Below are 19,054 nucleotides of genomic sequence, written 5' to 3' on the forward strand. Positions count from 1 at the left end.
TAAATTTTACTAATGTTTTTATTTGAGAGATTAAAAAACCCAAACAACAAAACTCCCAACATTAAGAAAAAGAAGCAGAAGAGCTACCGATGAGAAATGGTCTGGATCTGCCACCCAATAGCAGCAGCAGTCTGCACACGGCTGCAGGCAGGTACTCACAGACTGAATGTGACATGAGGAACCGCAAACTCGAGAATCAGAAATAAAGGCCATAAAATCCCAATGACTCCCCATCTCAGTCTTACTTCCAACGAGAAACACAGGCAAAATTCCAAGTGTTTTAGCCTCATCCCATCTGCTATAGAGCTTGGAAGAATGACCGTGCTTTGCCACCCTTGTCTGGGCTCATGACGTTTTGGCTTCACCAGCCAGCTGAGCTGCTGCAGAGAGCTTAGCGCAGTGGGTGATGCTTTAAGGCAGGGGCTAGCTGTGGGAAAAAGGACCACAACTCACCTTGTAAGTATTAAGAGGAGACTGATTTTAAAAAGTCCAACAAGAATTATGGCCTCTTCAGTGTTCCACAGCTACAGGTACAGAAACATTGAATATAGCGTGTACATAACGGTACTTATAGACTCTACACGTAAAACGGTAACCAGTTTATCATGGAAGTCTGGTAACAAGCAACATTGCCATGTAAAGTCACACTTGGAGAAAGGCTGAGTGCAGAACTCTCTTTGCAAGAGGATTTGCAATCACTGCTTTGTATAGAAAATAGGAAAACAGCGATGACAGTGTTTTCTCCAAATCTCAATTCATCATCGTGTTAGGAACCAAAAAAAAAAAGTTCTTTTTAGAAAACGTGTGGCGATTCAGGCTACAAATCCACAACCTAATTATTAAATAATTAAAAAAATGCTTAAACTGTCATGAAGTCTTACTCGGCTGCAATATTTTAGAGCAACGACAATACAAGGCGTAGATTTCTTTTTCCTGCAACACTGGCAAATGTATTCATACTAAAAGCAAAGGAATTATCGAAGAAGAAATTCTTCTGCAGAACAGAGGAGAGACCAGCTGTGCACTCAACCACCTTCCTTACAGTTGAACTCCAGCTGCTTACAAACATACTGACTTCAGAATTCTGAAAACGATGCCCCATAGACCTGCACACTCCTAGCAAATGCGAAGCCCCAAAGAGCACGACTGCCCTTCTTGAAACGTTCTCATCTCCTCTCCACCGTCATCTCCACAGTTTAAACAAATGAACAACTGTCCAAATGTAAAATGCTCTTTTTTTTTTTTAATTACTAAATTAAGAAAGTTAAACAGTTTTAAAATGTAAACTTGCAAATAAATCATAACAAAATGTAATTAAGACTTTAAAATTTGCAACTCAGTATTAAAAACTCAATAGAAATAGAAAGGAATTTTTTTTTTTTTTTTTTTTTTTGGTTAAACGTAAGTAATTGAAGGCTGGTACAGACAACTGAAAAGGTAATACTTTGTTCTGTGCATCTCCCATGAAATGTAAAGAAGTGCATAGTAATTCCACTGGAGAACTTGCAGACACAGAGAAAGTACTTTCATTAGCAGTACAGGACACTGAACACACTTATTTTACAATGAAAAAATGTTACACGTAAAACAGAAGAATCCTAGTTGCGTGACCAACAGTTTAGCATTGGACATGGCTAAGATGCTATGATTTTAAGACCATCTGAATGTGGTTACACGGTTTAATAAATCTTTTTGAAACGTTTCAGTATACACGTTCTGATACAAGAAGTCCTCGCAGTTTCCATTTTCCAGTTCCAACGGTGATGCTGTAGTTTTCTCGCTTTAAATATGTTCATTTTAGTTTCAAGAACAAATCATCACACACTTGTTAAACATCGGAAACATTACTGTAAATACAGCACATGATTCCTGAAAGAGCAAAGTTACAACCATCTACAGGTACATAATCATAAACAAAAAGTGCAATCCAATTTAAAAAAATCATGCTTGGCAAAAGCCAAAAATTAGACCACTGGCTTCCACAATCTCACCAGTGTTTTCATGTCTGCAGTAAAATTATCATTTTCTGGGTACTGCTGCAGCAGGATTCATTCAGTTCAAAATGAGCTTCCTCTGCAGCAGCACCCATATACGGTATGTACACGTATGTATATATATTATATATATTTTATATATAAAAAAGCAAAAAACCAAACACCTGTCCTGATTTTTTTTTTTTTTTTTTTTTTTTTTTTTTGTTAAAACATGAAAAAAAATGTTTTAGACAAAGAGGCCACTTCTGGAAAATAATACTTTTAGTCGGGTCAGGAGAAGACTAGTTAAAATCACATAGGTTTCGCGTTTTAAAAAAAGGAAAGCACTAGGATCAGTTATTGGCACTGAGTTACTATTTACAATGAACGGAGGTTTTGCAGTTTACATAACATCAATATAATGCAGTTTAGGAGTCTTTGATTAAGAAAAAACAAGTGTTTTTCTCCTTTTCATCCAGGACATTCAGATTATTAGGACAAGTGGTCATAGGCGAGGGCTGCTCGAGTTCCCAGCTCCAGCCCCTCTTTGCCCAGCAGTGCTGAGAGATGCTGCTGCACTCCTGGAAGCCAATCATGGAGCTGGACGCTGAAGGGCAGGTGAGACAGGGCTGAGGGACACCTGGCAATTTGTGACAGTGTGTGGAGACCAGGGAGTTACAGGTTGTCACCGGGCTGGTACTGGGGTTCTGTTGCAGTAAAGTAGTCTTCGAGAAAACCCTGCAAATATTCAAAAGTTGGACGCTCCTCTGGGTCTTTTTTCCAGCAGTGGATCATAAGCTCGTGCAAGGAGATGGGACAGTCCTGAGGACATGGCATCCGGTAACCGCGTTCCACTTGCTCCAGGACTTCACGGTTATTCATGCCTGGAAGGACAGACAAACCCACACTGCTGAATCATGGGAAAACTACCTCGGGTATAACCGTACCTACAACACGTACGATATTCCCAACCATACTCATTTCTTTTGGTTAAGAGGAAAAAAAAAAACCAAACCACCCTGATATCTGGTTTCAGCTCTTCATCTCCTGCAAGACTACCTGGACTATTTGCTTTTTCCATAGAGAGTTACAACATTCAGTGACAACTAACATGCTGCTCCCACAGTTACTCTCTTGGCTTACTCAGAATGGGTAGGATTTGGCACTTTCCTTCCCCAGTAACAGTGGCCATGTTACATGAAATAAGAAAATAGTTGCATTACAACAAATAAGATTCTAAATCCTAAAAACAGGTTAATTTTTAGAACACTCTGAGCATGAGCCTTTCTTTAAGGACTTTGTGAGGTTGTGCTGCAGAGGCTGCAAGATGACAAACTCTTGAGGCTGCTGGGCACGTCCAGCAGCATTACTTTCATATCAGGTCAAAAGCTCACTCTGCTAATGGTCTGTGCTGGACAATATTGCTTCTACCACATCGTGTTGTTCCATCCCAACCCAGAAGAGTACAGAGCACTCAGAAGACAACTCAGTGGTCCAACAAAACAGTCTTGTGGAAGAACTGTAGATTTCTCTCCAATAAGCAAAGAAATTATTCTATCATCGTGTTTGCTGTTTAAGAGGTGATCCAGGCTCTTTACTACCTTATATTTTCTATGTAACCCCTTCAGCTCTTGATTTCTCTGCTGTTTTTACATTTACACACGTTACAATTCACCATACAAGTGTTCTGCGCCATATCTTAATTGTAGTGAACCTTAGCTTTGGTTTTAAATATCTCTTCCAGTTACACCGTTGGCTTTTTTACAATATCAAAGGTAAGACTGACACCCCAGGCATGCAGACATATTCCAGGGAAAGCATTTTGACTGCATGCCTTATGCTTGTCTCTTGGCAACTCCTGCCCCAGCCCTCTGCTGAAAAGCAACAGCTGACTTCATTGCCCTGCCTAAGTGTATCCTGCTAAGCAGCCCTGCAGGAAAACCAGGAGGGACACTGAAGTTCCTACACAACAAATTTAGAAATACATTCATTCACATTACTCTTTTTGCTAGCTGATTCTCCCCCCGCATCCAAGACTCCATCATCACGCCTTGTTCTTTCAGGGTGCTCTCCTGAAGATCCTTCTGGCCTCATGTTCAGGACTCAGAGGATCTCTTCCTTTCACTCCACGTATTTGCCAGAAATAATTTTACAACCTTCTTCAGCACAGATTCATTTGCCTACCCTACACGTTGGCTGGTGAGAGAAGTATCCTTACTCTGAGTGGCATTTAGGCTGGTAACTCAGCAGTATCCTTGAATCTGGGCATTACTCTGTGTCCTCATATTCTAGCTGCGTTTAATTCTAAGAGGTGCTTTGAAATGAGCATCTGTAAGATAGAGCATTTCCTGGCCACCCACATCTAGATTCTCATCTCATGTTACGATTACAAAATACCATTTCCTCTTATCTTGACAGGGCAATTTCCTCCTGTTGATAATCCATTTGCAATGTCTCTGTAATGATCATTTTCCCAGCCTCTGGCTGTAACCGTCCCTTCCATGCTCTTGCCTTTTGCTTCTTCTTGCCCACTATGTCAAACACAGTGGCTTATTTTCACTTTCATAGCCTCTCACAGGCAGCCCCACGAGTGTCTCATTTGGTCAAGTCCTTGTTGCTTTCCAGTTCTGATTAGAACACTGCATCACCGAAGCTTTCCAAGCAAGCACCGATGGGCTGTTTCACACTGCTACTGCACATGGAGGAACCTCACAGAAATCTGCCTCATCCTCCTACAGACCTTGCTTTACTGTCTCCTTCAGCAATGATGACTGCAAAAGGAAGAGTGAGATTACTGGTTTATAGTATTCCCTACCCTGCTGCATGTTAGCACTGGTTTGTTCTGTTAGATTTATCCCCTGCATTCACTTACTATATTCATGGTGCTACGTGTAACATGGTCTGTTCCTTAGAATCCTCTGCAGACATAAGATGGTGTTCTCCTGTATTGTCAAGTCCAAACTGCTGCTCACAACAAACCAGAAAAGCCTGCCACAAACAGAACAAACTTTTGGATGCTCCTCGTTATTGGCAACTCTGCTCACAGAAGGAGGATGGAACTGGATGATCTTTGAGGTGCCTCCCAACTCAAGCCATTCTGTGATTCTATGATCTAACTAGAACATTTTCAAACATATTCTACTTTTTCATTAAATTGCAAAAGAACACTAGTGCTCTGTGAGTCACCACCAACCCAAAAGAAGCATCAGCCCAAACCTTCTGGCCTTGCTGTTTGAGAGATGCTGTAAGAAAAATGGGCATTTTGCTCACATTATGTTCTCACAGATAGCTTTTTAAAATTTGTGTTTTGAACCAAAACCAGCACTGTTTTTATGTATTAATTGCTTCATAACTTGAGCTAAGAGCTTAGCCCAAGCACTGCTTCCCTTAAACATAAAAGACTATGAAAACTAGTGTTACCAAGTAACTTATCTACTGTATATACCTAAGCCCCAAAGAAACTGAATTCTTTGTTTTAATTTTGGCAGTTCTCCTGTAAGTACAACATGGATGGAAGCAACATCAGCAGGAAAGCTCCTTCCCAACTGATTTGTTATTCTAAGATATCAAATGTTTGGTACTTTATCCAGTGTATTACTCAGTGCTGCAAGCACACTCTGAAACTCGATAACAAAATATACGCTGGAAGAAAAACCCTGAGGAAGGGGTGGAGGGGAGTGAAAACACAAACAGCTCTTCACTTCCCTTTTCTTTTAAAAAAGATGGGAAGAAAAGAGACATTGTTGCCTGGAGCCACAGTCATTGGTGTCCTTGGAAAGACAACAAAGCCAGGTTTTGCTCATCGTGGTATTATCCAGGAAAACGCCCTTCTCTTCCTTTCTTCTTTCCCCTCCCTCCCAGTAAAACCCAGATATGAAACTAAATCAAGCAATCTTCGTGTTCCCTGTTGGAATTCACGTGTCCAGCAAGGGCTGCAGAATCCTTCTGCCAAAAAAAATCCGTTGGCTTTCACATGTGCTACTAATTTAAACAAGGAGTTTCAAATGCTGCTTTTTTTTTTTTCTTCAAAATCTTGCTTACATTATTAGTCACATTTAGACGAAGAGCAGTGTTTTAGGTATGCTTTTTACTTCTTAAAAGGCCTATTTATATTTATCAACCTATTATCTGGATTCGTTTATCTTATCCTGAAAGTTGCAGTGTTTCTGTTTTGATAGCAGGAGCCTGTTGTATCTGCACTTCTAACACCACAGAGAGAATATTTGAGCAGCCTGTACAACTCTTCTCTCCTAATGAATACCCGAGAGTTTCAACTCTTCTCGTTAATAATAGATGAAATTCTGATTGCAATGGGCTTCTAGATGCCTTAAAAGTTTATTTAAAAAACACCTTATGTCTGTGGAATAAACTACTCAGCAATGTTCTTCTACTGACTCCAGCTATTTCATCTCCTTTAAAATCAGTCTGTGCTCATAATGTTCCTAGAGCTAGTATCTGGGCCAAAAAGGAAGCATCCCATTTCCAAAAGATGGGTTTTCCATAAGTTTCTTAGTCCTTGGGAAAATGAAAAATGAAATAACCTCCCACCATCCAGCTTTATTATTGAACCTTCCAATAGTTGTAAGACACTGCGGGATATGGCCACTTTAAAGCTCAGTACAATAAAAATCTACAGCCTGTACAGACCGGGGGTAGAAATGCAATGCAGCATGAATCCTCCTAGAAAAGCTACAATAGTAAGAGTTACAATGATATAAAAGGGAATGTAAAGTTTCCAGTTGTGGCTAAAAAAACTTAGAACTTGGTTGGATGGAACAAAGCAAATAACACAAACTTAGGCAATGCTGCTGTTGCAGAGGACAGGAAACAAATTACCGGAACTTGGGAGCATCCCCACATCCAAAGTTTATGTTATATAGATTACTTTGGTCAACATTAAGTCCACTGAGGCCAGAGATGATTTTAAGCCACCTTATTCTTGTTTTTTTCTTTTGGGTTGAGAATTACCCTTTTTCAACACCCACTGTATGATTTCAGTCCAATAAGCAAGCTCAAACAGATACAAATGCTGAACGTCGGATTGTTAAAACAACAGCTTAGCTGCTGTCCATTCTCTGATATGTGGTGTTTCAGATTCTCCTAATCCAAAGTTGTGCCTCTACTCGTGTTCAGAGGTTCCTCAGTCTCAGAAGGGTTTGGACATCTCTAGTACAGTCGAGAAGGGAAAACTGTGCCATCCTCCATAGGGGCTGGATCACATTGGTGCTCTCAGAGCAAGGTAATACAGAGACAGGTTAATCTGCAGGTTTTGTTTAATTTGAGTTAGAATCAGAATTCCTGAATTCTGTTAGCAGCCCCATACAAGAGCTAGGTGAAACGTGTGGGGCTCACAAAGGGGTACCATTCCATACCCACAAATGATAGGGTACTGAAGGAAATGGGAAAGCTGCTCCCTAAGGAAAACAAACTTTGAAGCATAAATGCTTGTCTTTTTACAGATTAATACAAACTTAGTTATGACTGTGCAAAAATAGTTACAGTTTTTAAACATCTGTAATTCATAGAATCATTTAGACTGGAAAAGACCACTGAGAACCATTAGTCCAACCACAGACCCAACACCATCACACCCACTAACCCATGTCCCTAAGTGCCACGTCCATCTTTTTTTTGAAAACCTCCAGGGATGGTGACTCCACCACTTCCCTGGACAGCATCTAAAAATTAAGGCCTGAAATTCCCCAAATACTTCTCACGTTCAAAACGCCCACAAATCAAGGCTATCAAAATCTTTTTTTTATCATTGTTTTAAATAAAGTATTACTTGCTTGCAATAAGAATTGCAACTTTGAGCTGCAGCATTTGTGAGTTGAGCTTTCCTGCTTACACAGAAACCCACCAAAGCTTATCTGTGTGATGTGCTGAGTACACACCTCCCTCGAGTTCTTATCTACCACTCATGACGATGGCACCCATCACACCGGGTCAGTGATGTGTGCTTGGCCCAACCCTTCTGGCCCCAAACTTCTGCAGTGATGAGGAGGCTGAATGCAGCTCCCCATGACCTGCAGCCTTGCTTGGAGTCCAAACTCAAAGACCAACTGGCTGGAGACAGCAATACGTATACTATCGTGGTTGCTGTCACACTGGACATAAAACATAAATGCTTTTGCTGTGACAAGCGCAGCAAAAAACAAGGGGTGAGTTCAAAGATGCTTGTTTAGTGCAGCTGAAAATGTTGCCTATGCAAAAGATAACATCAAATAAAAATAAAATCAAATTCTGACTACTGCTTGAGAAATGCAGCCTCCTAGTCTTAAACTCCATTAAAAAGATACTAAAATCCGAGAGAAATCTGTGGAAAGAGAAAGAAACAGAATGAAAAAGGTTTACTAAGCAGATCACTTTTTAAAGTTGGCTCCTCTTCTGCACATATCCAGCTTTTACTTCCCTACTATGGTAGTGAAAATAGAACCTCAACACGCAGAACAACTGTGCTGTCTTGTGAGAAGAATGAGAAAGCAGTGTTATTACAGCAGTCCATTATCATTATGTCCACTGATAGAGAAACAGGCCTGGTCAGTCTTGCCAGTGGGAGCTATAAGGTCAGCGAGCAATGCTGGATCATGAACTCCAGCCTGATGTTCACCTCTGCCAGTAAAATCTTTATTGTTCATGTGTCCTACCTCTGCTCTGGCCTCTCTTCCAAAAAGAGGTCATTCATCTGGCTGAAACCTGGAGGAGAATGAATGCCAAGTCCCGCTCCACTCACTAGTCCTGTTCCCCTCCTAGAAACTGCCTGCCTTCTCCCTGTGTCCTCCTTGATGTCCTTCTCCCTCCTACATAAGCTTAAAACAATGCCTTCATTGTTTTACATACTTCAAGGTATGAGGTACCGTGCCCTGGAGGCACAGTTACCATCTCAGAATTGGGGTGCACAACAGAAGCACAGAATTACAAAATATCCTGAGTTGGAAAGGGCTCACGAGATCCTTCAAGTCCAGCACCTGGCTCCACATAGGACCACCCAAAATTCAAGCGCTGTGTCTGAGAGTGCTGTCTAAATGCTGCTTGAATTCTGGCAGCTTGGGGCCGTGATCACCCTCTGAAGAATCTTTTCCTCATCTCTTCTCCCGACACAGCCATTCCCTCAGATCCTACTGGTGGTCACAATAGGGCTCAGTCCTGCCTCTTGGGGTGGTTGAACACCCATCTCTTCCTTCTTATGCAAGCCTTGACGTGAAGGCAGGAAAAACCTTCGGGGAAGCTGACAGGGAGGGAGTGCTGGTGATCACCAGAATGCTTATGGCCTGGCTGAGCAGAGGCAGAAGCTGTGGTAAGGGGGAAGAAGCCTAGAGTAGAGCTCAGGCAAGGTGTAACCTAGGAAGTACATGACCATATGACCAGCTGGTGAAAAAAAAATCTCTTACAGTGAGGGTGGTGAGGCACTGGAACAGGTTGCCTAGGGATGTAGTTGATGCTCCATCCCTGGAGACTTCTAAGGTGAGGCTGGATCAGTCCCTTGACAACCTGATCTAGCTGCAGTGTCCCTGTTCACTGCAGTTGGACTAGATGGCTTTCAGAGATCCCTTCCAACTCCAAGGATTCTGTGATTCTGTGATTCTATGAATTATCAACTCTGTGCCACGTAAGTCACAAAAAGTTGATTTAGCTACTTGATGCCATTCTAGCGTGTCTGGGGGAGAATGAATCGGAAGGATTTTCAGTGTGTGAGGGCTTTATGCAGTGTGGGATGAAGGGGCAGGACAGTGCTAGAAGAGGAGAAACACTGCTAGTTGTCTTTGAAGTGTTCAGGCTGCCATGTAATAAAACTGTCCGCATTTTCAGGACACAGACCAGGCCTGAGAGTTCTGTCATGGATCCAACAAGAAGTCATATATTACAAGCACTTAAGTGCACATCCAGTGGCCTCCTTCTCCCACAGGGAGAAAAATGAGCACTTGGGAAATGTATCTATCCTCTACTGACCTGGCTAACACAGTGTTCAATTATGGACCTGTGAGCTAACACAGGGCTCAGAAAGTCACTTTTGCCTACAATAGTATTATTTCCTGTTTGTGTTTGTATCTACACTCATGCATGTGATAACAGACAAGTCACTATGCACTGCTGCCCCATAAATGTAGAACTCCACAAAAAAAGCCCCAAACTAGCCTTAACTCTGCCCTACCTGGTGAGCGCCCTTTGACATCCATTCTGCTAGTACTGACCAGAAGCATCCTCTTCCTGCATCCACCCAGGATGGGTCACCCTAGAGAAGCAACGCCTTAGCAGCAAAGCCTTACACATCTTCTTTCTATCTTTGACCTTTGCATTCAGTCCTCAACTGCTCATTTAACCCTCAGTAACCCCCTGAAAATCACTGTTCCCCAAGCCACTGCTGATAATCCACATAGCAAGAAGACCTTTGTCCCAGACACTGACACTGTGCAGAGGCAACACTGTTTTTCAACCATTCAGGGAACTGTGGGGCAAAGGGATTCATCTACCCCACAGAAACACATAACCTCTCTTTCTGTTCCTTCATTCTCTTGGCACAGTCACAGCTTTGCTAAGCTGCTCTCTGCCAGTCATTGTAAAATTCACTGCTGATCATGAACAGCCTTCCAGTTCCCATATTTCCTTCTCAATTATCAGCTGCTGGCTCCTAGGAGCTAGTAAAGATGAAATTTCTCTAAAAACTCTGGGAGTTCAAATTTGCTGAGCTCAGATTTCTGAAGTGGCATGAAATACAAAAGGATAAATTGAACTCCACCTTGATGCTTTTCCTGCTGTATTTGATGTATAGGCCTGACTGCTTGATAGCGGCAAGACTGGCAAACTGAAAATACTCTAGGACATTTTCCACTAAATCAGCTGCAGTGCACACAGCCAAGGTTTCTAAGAAGTAAAAATGCAGCTAGATGCTGTTATTACTATCAAGCAAATGAAGGGATTAAATTATTTTCCATGTAACACACTGCTTTCTCCTTACCTCCTTCCTCTTCACCTGAATGTCCATAGTTTTCAGAGGAGGCAGCAGAAGGCAAAGCTCGTTCTGCACAGGCAGATCCAATCACCCTGGCTACAAATCTTAATCCATGGGATACTTGGCAGTCTTTCAACAAAGAGTCATGGGGCCTCTGGTTCCCCCATGCAGAGAACCTGGCCCCTCTCTGACCCTGCCGTGAGCTCTGGCCTGCACACTATTTTTTCTTTCCTTTCCACCCATGTCTAACAAAAGGATTGAAATTTAAGAGTATGTAAAAAGGAGATTTGGTAATGCCAGACATTCAGACAGTCACCAGACCTTGTACAGAACCAGACTGACAGAAGAAATACAGTAATGCTATTCTGGGAATTAGTTGGTATTTTAAAGGGAACGCAAATGTGGAGAATGCTTTTCTGGTACTCAGTTGTTTTACCTTGCTTCCATTATTTTGATAGAAAGTAAATTAATTGAAAACAATTAAAAACATAGAAACAAGTACGCTGGATTTCCTGTCCTCTTGTTCATGACCAACACTCACTGGCTTTCAGTCACGACCACTTCCTTCCAAGCATACACAGAACTTCTGCATGATAACCATCCTCCTTTGAGCCCAATGACAATAAGCACACATTCCACTTTAGCCATATGGCTCATTCCCACTCTTCTCCCCCAGTGATGCAGGGCTCGGATGGTTTTCTTACCTGGGTATGGCACTCTCCCTTTTGTTACCAGCTCTGTCAGTAGGATCCCAAAAGACCACACATCCGACTTGATTGTGAACCTTCCATACAATGCTGCTTCTGGTGCAGTCCATTTAATGGGAAACTTTGCACCTAGTGAAAGAAGAAATGAGTCTTAAATAGAATAGTGATGGAAACAAAGCACCAGTATGCAGGCGACTGCTTTGTTCTGCAACACTTGCAGGGTGAAGAAGCAAGTATTAACAAACAGCTCCATGGAGTATGCTCCCAGAGGACAGTTGGGTGGAATGTGTAGGGCAAAAAGAAAATCTTAGCAGGCAAGGATGGGTTTGTCCCAAGAGAGGGCTAAGATTTTAATTCAGATTTGAAGTTTTATATAAGAAAAATGGCACAAAATCCAATAAGCTCAATAAAATAGAAATTCGTTCTCCCAAATGTTTCAAATCAACATTTCCCTGTGATATTTGCATGTCACAGCATGTTGAATAGAAGTGAGATTTATTAGAAATGTACGTCCCGGTTTCCCTGCTCAAGCTCAGCAAAATGCAAAACAAACAAACACAGTAAAAACATAAATTAAAGACAAACATAATATTTCATTAGAAACATGCAAGGATTAAAATATAAGATTGCTACTCGAGATGCTTGGAGTGCAATGATGTCAAGGCACAACTGTGGCCTGTGATTTATAACTTGACAGTGTACTTTCAACTCCTGGCACTGAAGACTGTAGTGCCTTAAATACGTGCAGCCTAATGTGCTCATCCATCATCAGGGCTTGCAGGATCCAATTGTGGTAAGGATGGTAAGATAACAAGCCTTTAAACTCTGATTTATTTGCTTTTCCGATCATTTACTGTTTTCTTAGGGAAAATATTTTCAGTGTGACTTTAAAGAAAAGTCTTGTGGTAATAATTAAGTTGTAGCATGTAAGAAAAAATACGCAATCATTTCCCTGATGCCTTGTATTAACATAAAGGCAGAAGAGTTGCATTGCTTACTGCGGATCCCTAGCGACACTCTCAAATTTTGAAGCATACTGACTTTGACTTCTCACCACCCCCTCATAAAAGCTCCTTTAGCTTTCAGGATGAGTGTGGAAATTGTAACGTGGACAAATGGCTCTCAGGGAATTAAGTTATGGCACTGTTTACAGTTCCCTGCTGACACCATTCCTCTACCACATCCAGTGCTTGATGCTCTGTACTTCTACTCTATGCTGCAATCTGGGTTGGACCAAGAGTACAAAGCAGACATGGCAATTCTCATTCCCTTACTTAGTAAAACATTAAATGTGATAACTTTTTTTCCTACACTACATATAATTGATCCTAAGAGACAATATTACGCAGGAACAAATACCTTTTTTTCTAGTGAAAACTGCTGATGCTCAAGTAAGTCCTTCTATATAAAAAGATGTAAGATAAAGAAAGCTTCAAATCCCTAATGCCTGAAGTTAGGGACATAAGGCTAGTTAAGCATCAGCACATCAGTGGTTGAATTTGCCAAGGTGCTGAAGGATTTGTGGGTGTCTCTTCACTTTCAAACAGCCTGCCTCATATGTAGCCTTTATGTTAGCTGATCTGCTGGAGCTACTATTCTTGTGCTCAGCTTTGTCCTCAGTTTCCCCAGCTAAAACTTCATGGGAATAATCTTGGTATACAAGACTCAACATTTACAGAACCTCTTCTCTTAAAGTCCATCTGGGCCGTGATGTCTGAGGTCTCTGCAGCAGCTTGCCATCTCTGGAACTCTGTCCTTGACCGTGGCCTGACAGCACTGGTAGCCCTATGGTAGTGGATGAGCTGGGACTGGCATATCCTGGGGCTACACAACACTTTCCAATCCCCAGAAAACTTGCAGGCTGCATGTAACTGTGGGTCAAGTTCCTTAAATCTGCAGGCATGTCATGAACATGAGGACTAATGTCCCTCTGTCCTCACACACGTTGCAGCTGGGATAGCACACAAATACTATTCTAACTGAATGAAGCCTGAAAGCCTGGACAGGGTCTGATCACATGTGAGATGACCAAGCCTGAAGGCTTGCTTGTTCACTTGTTGCACATAATTTATTCAACAATTTCTTTCCTTCTTTCTTCTTTTTCTCCTTTTTGCTTTTTGTTTTTGATCAGCTGTGTTTCCCTGAAAGGCTGAGACCTTTTGCTTTCCAGCTGAACCAGATGACCTTCATTCAGAGGTCCAACTTCAGCTATTCTGTGACCCTGTTCTTGCCACTCAGAAAGACAGCATTAAAAAACTCATCTTTGGAGTAAAGAAATCTCTTTAGTCTCCTTTGAGGCCAACTGCCCCAGTGTTTTCACCCTGCTGCTGTTGTGGCATGAGGAGGTGACTCTATGGTATATTGAGGGGTCATGGGAAGATAGGAAAATAGGTGAGAAGGGAAGGCACAATTCCAGCATATCATTTTTACTGAGAGCTAGAGCAGTGTAAGCCCCACTGCTGGAGAAGACAAACAATTTATGCTTTTGATTTTTCTGGTGGCAGGGTGACTACTTGTTACATTGCTATGTTGCCTCTACATCAGGGGTCCTATCTAGACCAATTTATACATAAATCACAGTCTGTATTCTTTGCAGTGTTTCCTGAACCTCAGTTTGAAGATATAGATGGGGAGGAGAGGAAGGAGAGGTTGGCAGAAAGGCCAACTGACTCTTGGTTTTCTAGCCCTGCAAGGCATGCTGGAGACCAGATGGTCCAAGAGCATCCCATAGCAAACTTGTATAATAGAGCCCTAATTAAGGGAGAGAGGAAACCAGGTAGGATGTGCCAGTTCTCGCAACTGTGGTTTTAATGCACACACTGCCATAAACCTAAAAGATCACACACAGCTTGCTTAGAACAAGGAGAGGCAACAGCAAAGGGTAAGGAACCCTCTGAGCACCACCACAAGATACACGTGCTTGCACAGGAGCTCAAACAGCTGGCAGCACTGCCTGATGCAGCGAGCAGGAGCCCATCACACCAACACTTTGAGTAAATGGACCCCTTGCCTTGGAAACACAGGGCACTTCTTTGAAAACACAAAAACCACAAAATGTGTTGAGCACCACTCTGAAGCCAAATTGCTGCTCCCCTTGCTCAGCATGGCTCCTGGCAGGCACACAGCCCCTGCACTTGCCCTGGTCCCCAGCATGGTGGTTAGGAAAAGCAGCCCCAGCCCAGCTTATTGAATATGCTGACTCCATATGTCATGCAAATTACAGCATCAGATCACCAGATAAAATGCATATTAGTGACAAGCATGCTAATAAATCTGATAAGCCAAATTACCCCAGCTGACAGTGCAGCCTATCTGCCACTTCCAAGGCAGATTTTACATTGCTGGGAGGGATCTCTCTCTTTATTTTTTGCTGGAACACATTGTATTACTAGCAGGTCAGTAACTCTGTCTGTACAAATTGCTCTCACACCACATTCCTAGGTCAGGATAGCCTGTCTTTGCCCCAGAGCAAGATCTTCTTCTGTGGCTTTTATCTCCATGCCTTTTTGAAACATTTCAGCAAGGGAAAAGTCTTTTTTTGGATTTCTGTTCTGCATGGACGTGCAGCACACCAAGACTTCAGGCACGATGCAAGGTCAGGTGCTGGCCCTGCCCAAGGGCACTTCTGTGAGCCCAAGAGCTGCTCTGCCCAGTACTCATACCTGGGGGCTTGTGAGCTAAAGGAAGCAGCCTCTGCTGCTGCTTTAGGTTCTCCTCAGCCCCAAGTAAGGCTTTGTGATGAGGAGCAGAGGGGGCCGAGATAACTGAGCAACACCAAATGCAGCTCCTAGCATGGTTTCTTCTGATGCCTGAGAAAATCCCTCGCAGCTCAGGTGTTCAGATCTCAATCTCGACAAACCAGAAAGCTCTGCAATTAATGCCCCAGAGTCACTGCTGCATTTCCTAGAAATGATATGAAGCTGCAAATCAAGCCCAGCACACCCAGTGCCAGAATCTATGAGTATGGGAACTCCTGACTGAGCATCTGGGGAGCACAACTCAGCACCACATTGCTCCCAAAGCTGAAAAGAGAAGGCTACAAAGGGTAAAACTGAAATGCTGAAGTAAGCATGTAACAGGAAACGAGTCAGCCTTGGTAGGCGATGGGGTGTGCTGTGTGGGAGGAAGCGCGCAATTGCATTTTTTGTGCTGTGAGAACTAACGTGAAATTACAAGCATGGCAAAACATCAGGAGCCAGAGGCAGGTTCCCCAGGCTGACCCTCCCCAGGAATCGGGGAACGAGAGGTACAACTGCGGGTGGGCCCAAACACAGCCCTAGCCCTCCCCCGACCCTGCGAAGCTCCTTGCTGGGGGGGCAGAAGGCACCTCTGCTACCCCTCCAGGATCTGGGATTGCTGCTGAGAAGCAGGAGCTGTCCCCTCCTGCCTGCTCTTCGGCACTGAATGAGGACAAAGCTCCCGGAGCTGCAGCTGTTAGTGCAACCAATTGCCAACACCAGCACCCGATCAATTGACAAGTGGTAAGCCCAGGGAGAGAGTGGCAGAGGGAAACAGTGCTTGCTGTTTTCTAGGAAACAAAAATAAGAAGCATCACTGGTTTCTGAGCAAGGCAGGAAGGAGATATTTCTAACCACTGAGGAGGCAAAAGTGATCCAAAAGTTTACAAACATGTACGAGAGCTCCCAGAATAGACCTGACTTGTCTGGAAGGCATCAGAAAGATTCTTAATGTTTCATGTGTGCTTGGAGCAGCATTACTGCAAGCCCTGCCAGTGAATGCAGTAGAAACATTGCCTGGAAAATAAATGCTCTTCTTGTATTAAAGCAATTTAAATTTGTATCAGTTGCTACAGCTTTGAATAGTAACAGCTCTTCCCCAGCAGCTCCATGGAGCACTCAGCACAACAAAGCCATGTGCTTGGCCCAGACCCTGCAGAGCTGCAAACCAGATCAGAGCAGGGTAGCAGAGCTGCATGGTGAATCCTGTGCATGCGGGTGAGGAGAAGTTTCTCTCCAAACCACAGAGCACCAAGAATGCCAGGGGTTGCTCTGCAAGGCTAACACAGGCATAATCTCTTCGGAAGCATACAATACAGAATATGCCCAACACAGTGTGGGGGAAAAAGATGTTGCAACAGCAACAGCCAGAAGGACCAAACCCTGATGGGGTGGACTGCAGTAAGTTCACTGCCATAGCCTTTAAAATGGGCGTCACTTTAATAGCATGTTTTTTTCCCTTTGATTACTCACTTCCTCTAAGAGTAAGAGGAGCCAAATGTTCATTACAAGCCAAGAACTTTTTTTGGTGTGTATTATTTAATGGCAGCATATAGCTGCTGGTCACACACTTTAAATCATTAGCGGTGTGACTGTCTCTTTCCTTCCTGCCAATTGCTGAGAATGGCAGTGCAGACAACAAACTGCTTTTTATTTACCTCTCTTAAATCAGGAGCAGTCAGACCTCTTTTGTTCAAACCAAAAAGAAAATAAACCGGTCGGTAAAACATTACCACCAGGCTGAGTAATAACCACACAGGTTCAGGAATCCTGCACTCTAACCCTCTGGAGCTCAAAGCATCCCCATCTGTTTCCTTTCAAAATATTTAATCGGAGGCAGAAGTGACATTGGGGGAAGGGAGCCGGAGATCAAGTGAGACCGGAGAAAGCCAGCCCTTCCCCAGACTGACAACAAGCTCCCTGCTAACTCACTTACAAGCCATGAGGAGGAAGACTGCTGCAGAGAGAGTGACCAAAGGCTTTAATCTTCAGATTTCATAAGGCAAGACATTTCCTCTCTCCCACAGGAGCTGCCAGTCTACAGCACTCCCCACCCCCTTCCCTCCGCCAGCCAGGTTCTCCTCCCATGTCAGAATTCCCAGTGAAGCAGCGGTCAGCCAGATAAACAGAATGGTCCCCAGATGCATCCCCTCAGAGGCTGAAGTAATAGGTCATGGGAAACAAGCAAAGACAACCGTTTCCTTCTGATACTGTGGTCGCCACCAAGCAGTGCTCAAAACCGAAGCCGAACTGAACAAACAGGATTGAATTTCACTTAAGAGAAAAATTCCAGTGGCATTTTAGAAGCTATGTTTCTTCCTCGATAAATTAAAGGTCCTAGGCTCAACCCTGGCTGCCCGCCTGCCTTGGAAGCCAGATGAACTGCAATGAAAAGTAAATTGAGAATAGGTTGCATGGCCAGCAGTGCACTTCTCTCAAAAACAAGTTACCAATTAAGAAAGGGTGAAAAAATTGTTACTGAATGGAGGGAAACATTTCTACAAGATGTCTGTGATTGCAACTCTTTGGGTCCCCATTCCAAAGTCCTCGGTGGCTCCGAAGGAGTTCAGCCTGACCTCAGTACAGGGAAGAAGTACGGTCCATTGCCTTGAAGTATGAACAAATTTGAGTGACTTCTCCCCACGTGCACCACAAGATAGTACCATGCACACTGGAGTCAGGTCTCCTCAGTGTCAGTGACACAGGTTGAATGCCAGGCCTTTCCTAGCTACATTTTCCATGACATAAGAGATTTCACAGTGAAAGAAGGGTAAGACATGTCTACCACTATGGTCCCTCTCCCTGCTACTCCTGCCATTTTACTTTCTGCAGTTCGAAGATTTCCCATCAAAAATCCAATAACTTATTGTATTAAACAATCTGAGCTTTTCCTCACCGTCGCTCATGCAGGTTTTCAAGGATTTCTAACACGTAAAGAGAGCAAAACTATTTGAGAGATTTAAACCAGGAAGCAAACAGGTCATCAGAGGATTTCCTAGGGATCATGGGCTTGAAGAGATTTGGCCAGAAGTAGGTTACATACTTGTCTATTCAAACAAATAATTAGTCATGTCAAACTATACACTGGGCCGTTTCCAAAGGGAACAAAAGGCATGGCGGTAAAACAGACAAAAATGGAGATACTATAGAAAACAATTTCAAAGCCATTTTACAGACTGGATCTGGCTGCCTTTTTCGAGATAAACCCTTCTTGTTTTGCAGAGGGGAGGGGCCAGGAGGCAGTTTTCTGTCCAGCAGAGCTTGCACTGTTATTACTCTAGCGGGAGCGACATGAAGCTATTTTTGCAAGCAAGGAGCAATTCTCACCCTCAGGTTCCACTCAGTAGCAGTTAACTCTGCATTAGTACCTACAACATGTTCCTTAAGGACCTCCACAAAATAATCAGGGCTTGCCTCCTGAATGAAGCCAGCAACTGTTAGCGTGGATGCAGCTTGCACTCCCCCATCCCTGTGGCTAGGTGCTGCTGAGAGCAATTAAGAGGGTTGTGATCAATGGGAGCACGCCTGCTCTCTGGAAACTGTCTCATTCTGTCAGCACTTGAGAGTTACAGGAAGAGGTTAGCTCTTTCCTAATAGTTAATCTGCTAATAAAAGGGACTTCAGTTAAGAGAAAAATCTTGCAATAGGAAGGAGTACATGTAGGTTATGAAGGTGCATTTAGCTAAC

The 19,054-nt window shown here is 43.2% G+C and overlaps 1 protein-coding gene across 4 annotated transcripts in view; it reads right to left on the reverse strand.

The window, feature by feature from the left end:
* FYN (FYN proto-oncogene, Src family tyrosine kinase) overlaps positions 1-19,054 on the reverse strand; it is a 130,084-nt gene continuing 111,030 nt past the window's right edge. For all 4 annotated transcript variants that reach the window (XM_052678628.1, XM_052678657.1, XM_052678646.1 and 1 more), the window contains 2 exons: positions 11,628-11,759; positions 1-2,857 (listed from right to left, as the gene is read on the reverse strand). In XM_052678628.1, the coding sequence (XP_052534588.1) occupies positions 2,649-2,857; positions 11,628-11,759 (341 nt within the window). In that variant the 3' untranslated portion in view covers positions 1-2,648. The remainder of the gene's footprint in view (positions 2,858-11,627; positions 11,760-19,054) is intronic.

Source organism: Tympanuchus pallidicinctus, unplaced genomic scaffold (genome assembly GCF_026119805.1).
Source record: "Tympanuchus pallidicinctus isolate F22 unplaced genomic scaffold, pur_lepc_1.0 scaffold1, whole genome shotgun sequence".
Classification (NCBI taxonomy): Eukaryota; Metazoa; Chordata; class Aves; order Galliformes; family Phasianidae; genus Tympanuchus; species Tympanuchus pallidicinctus.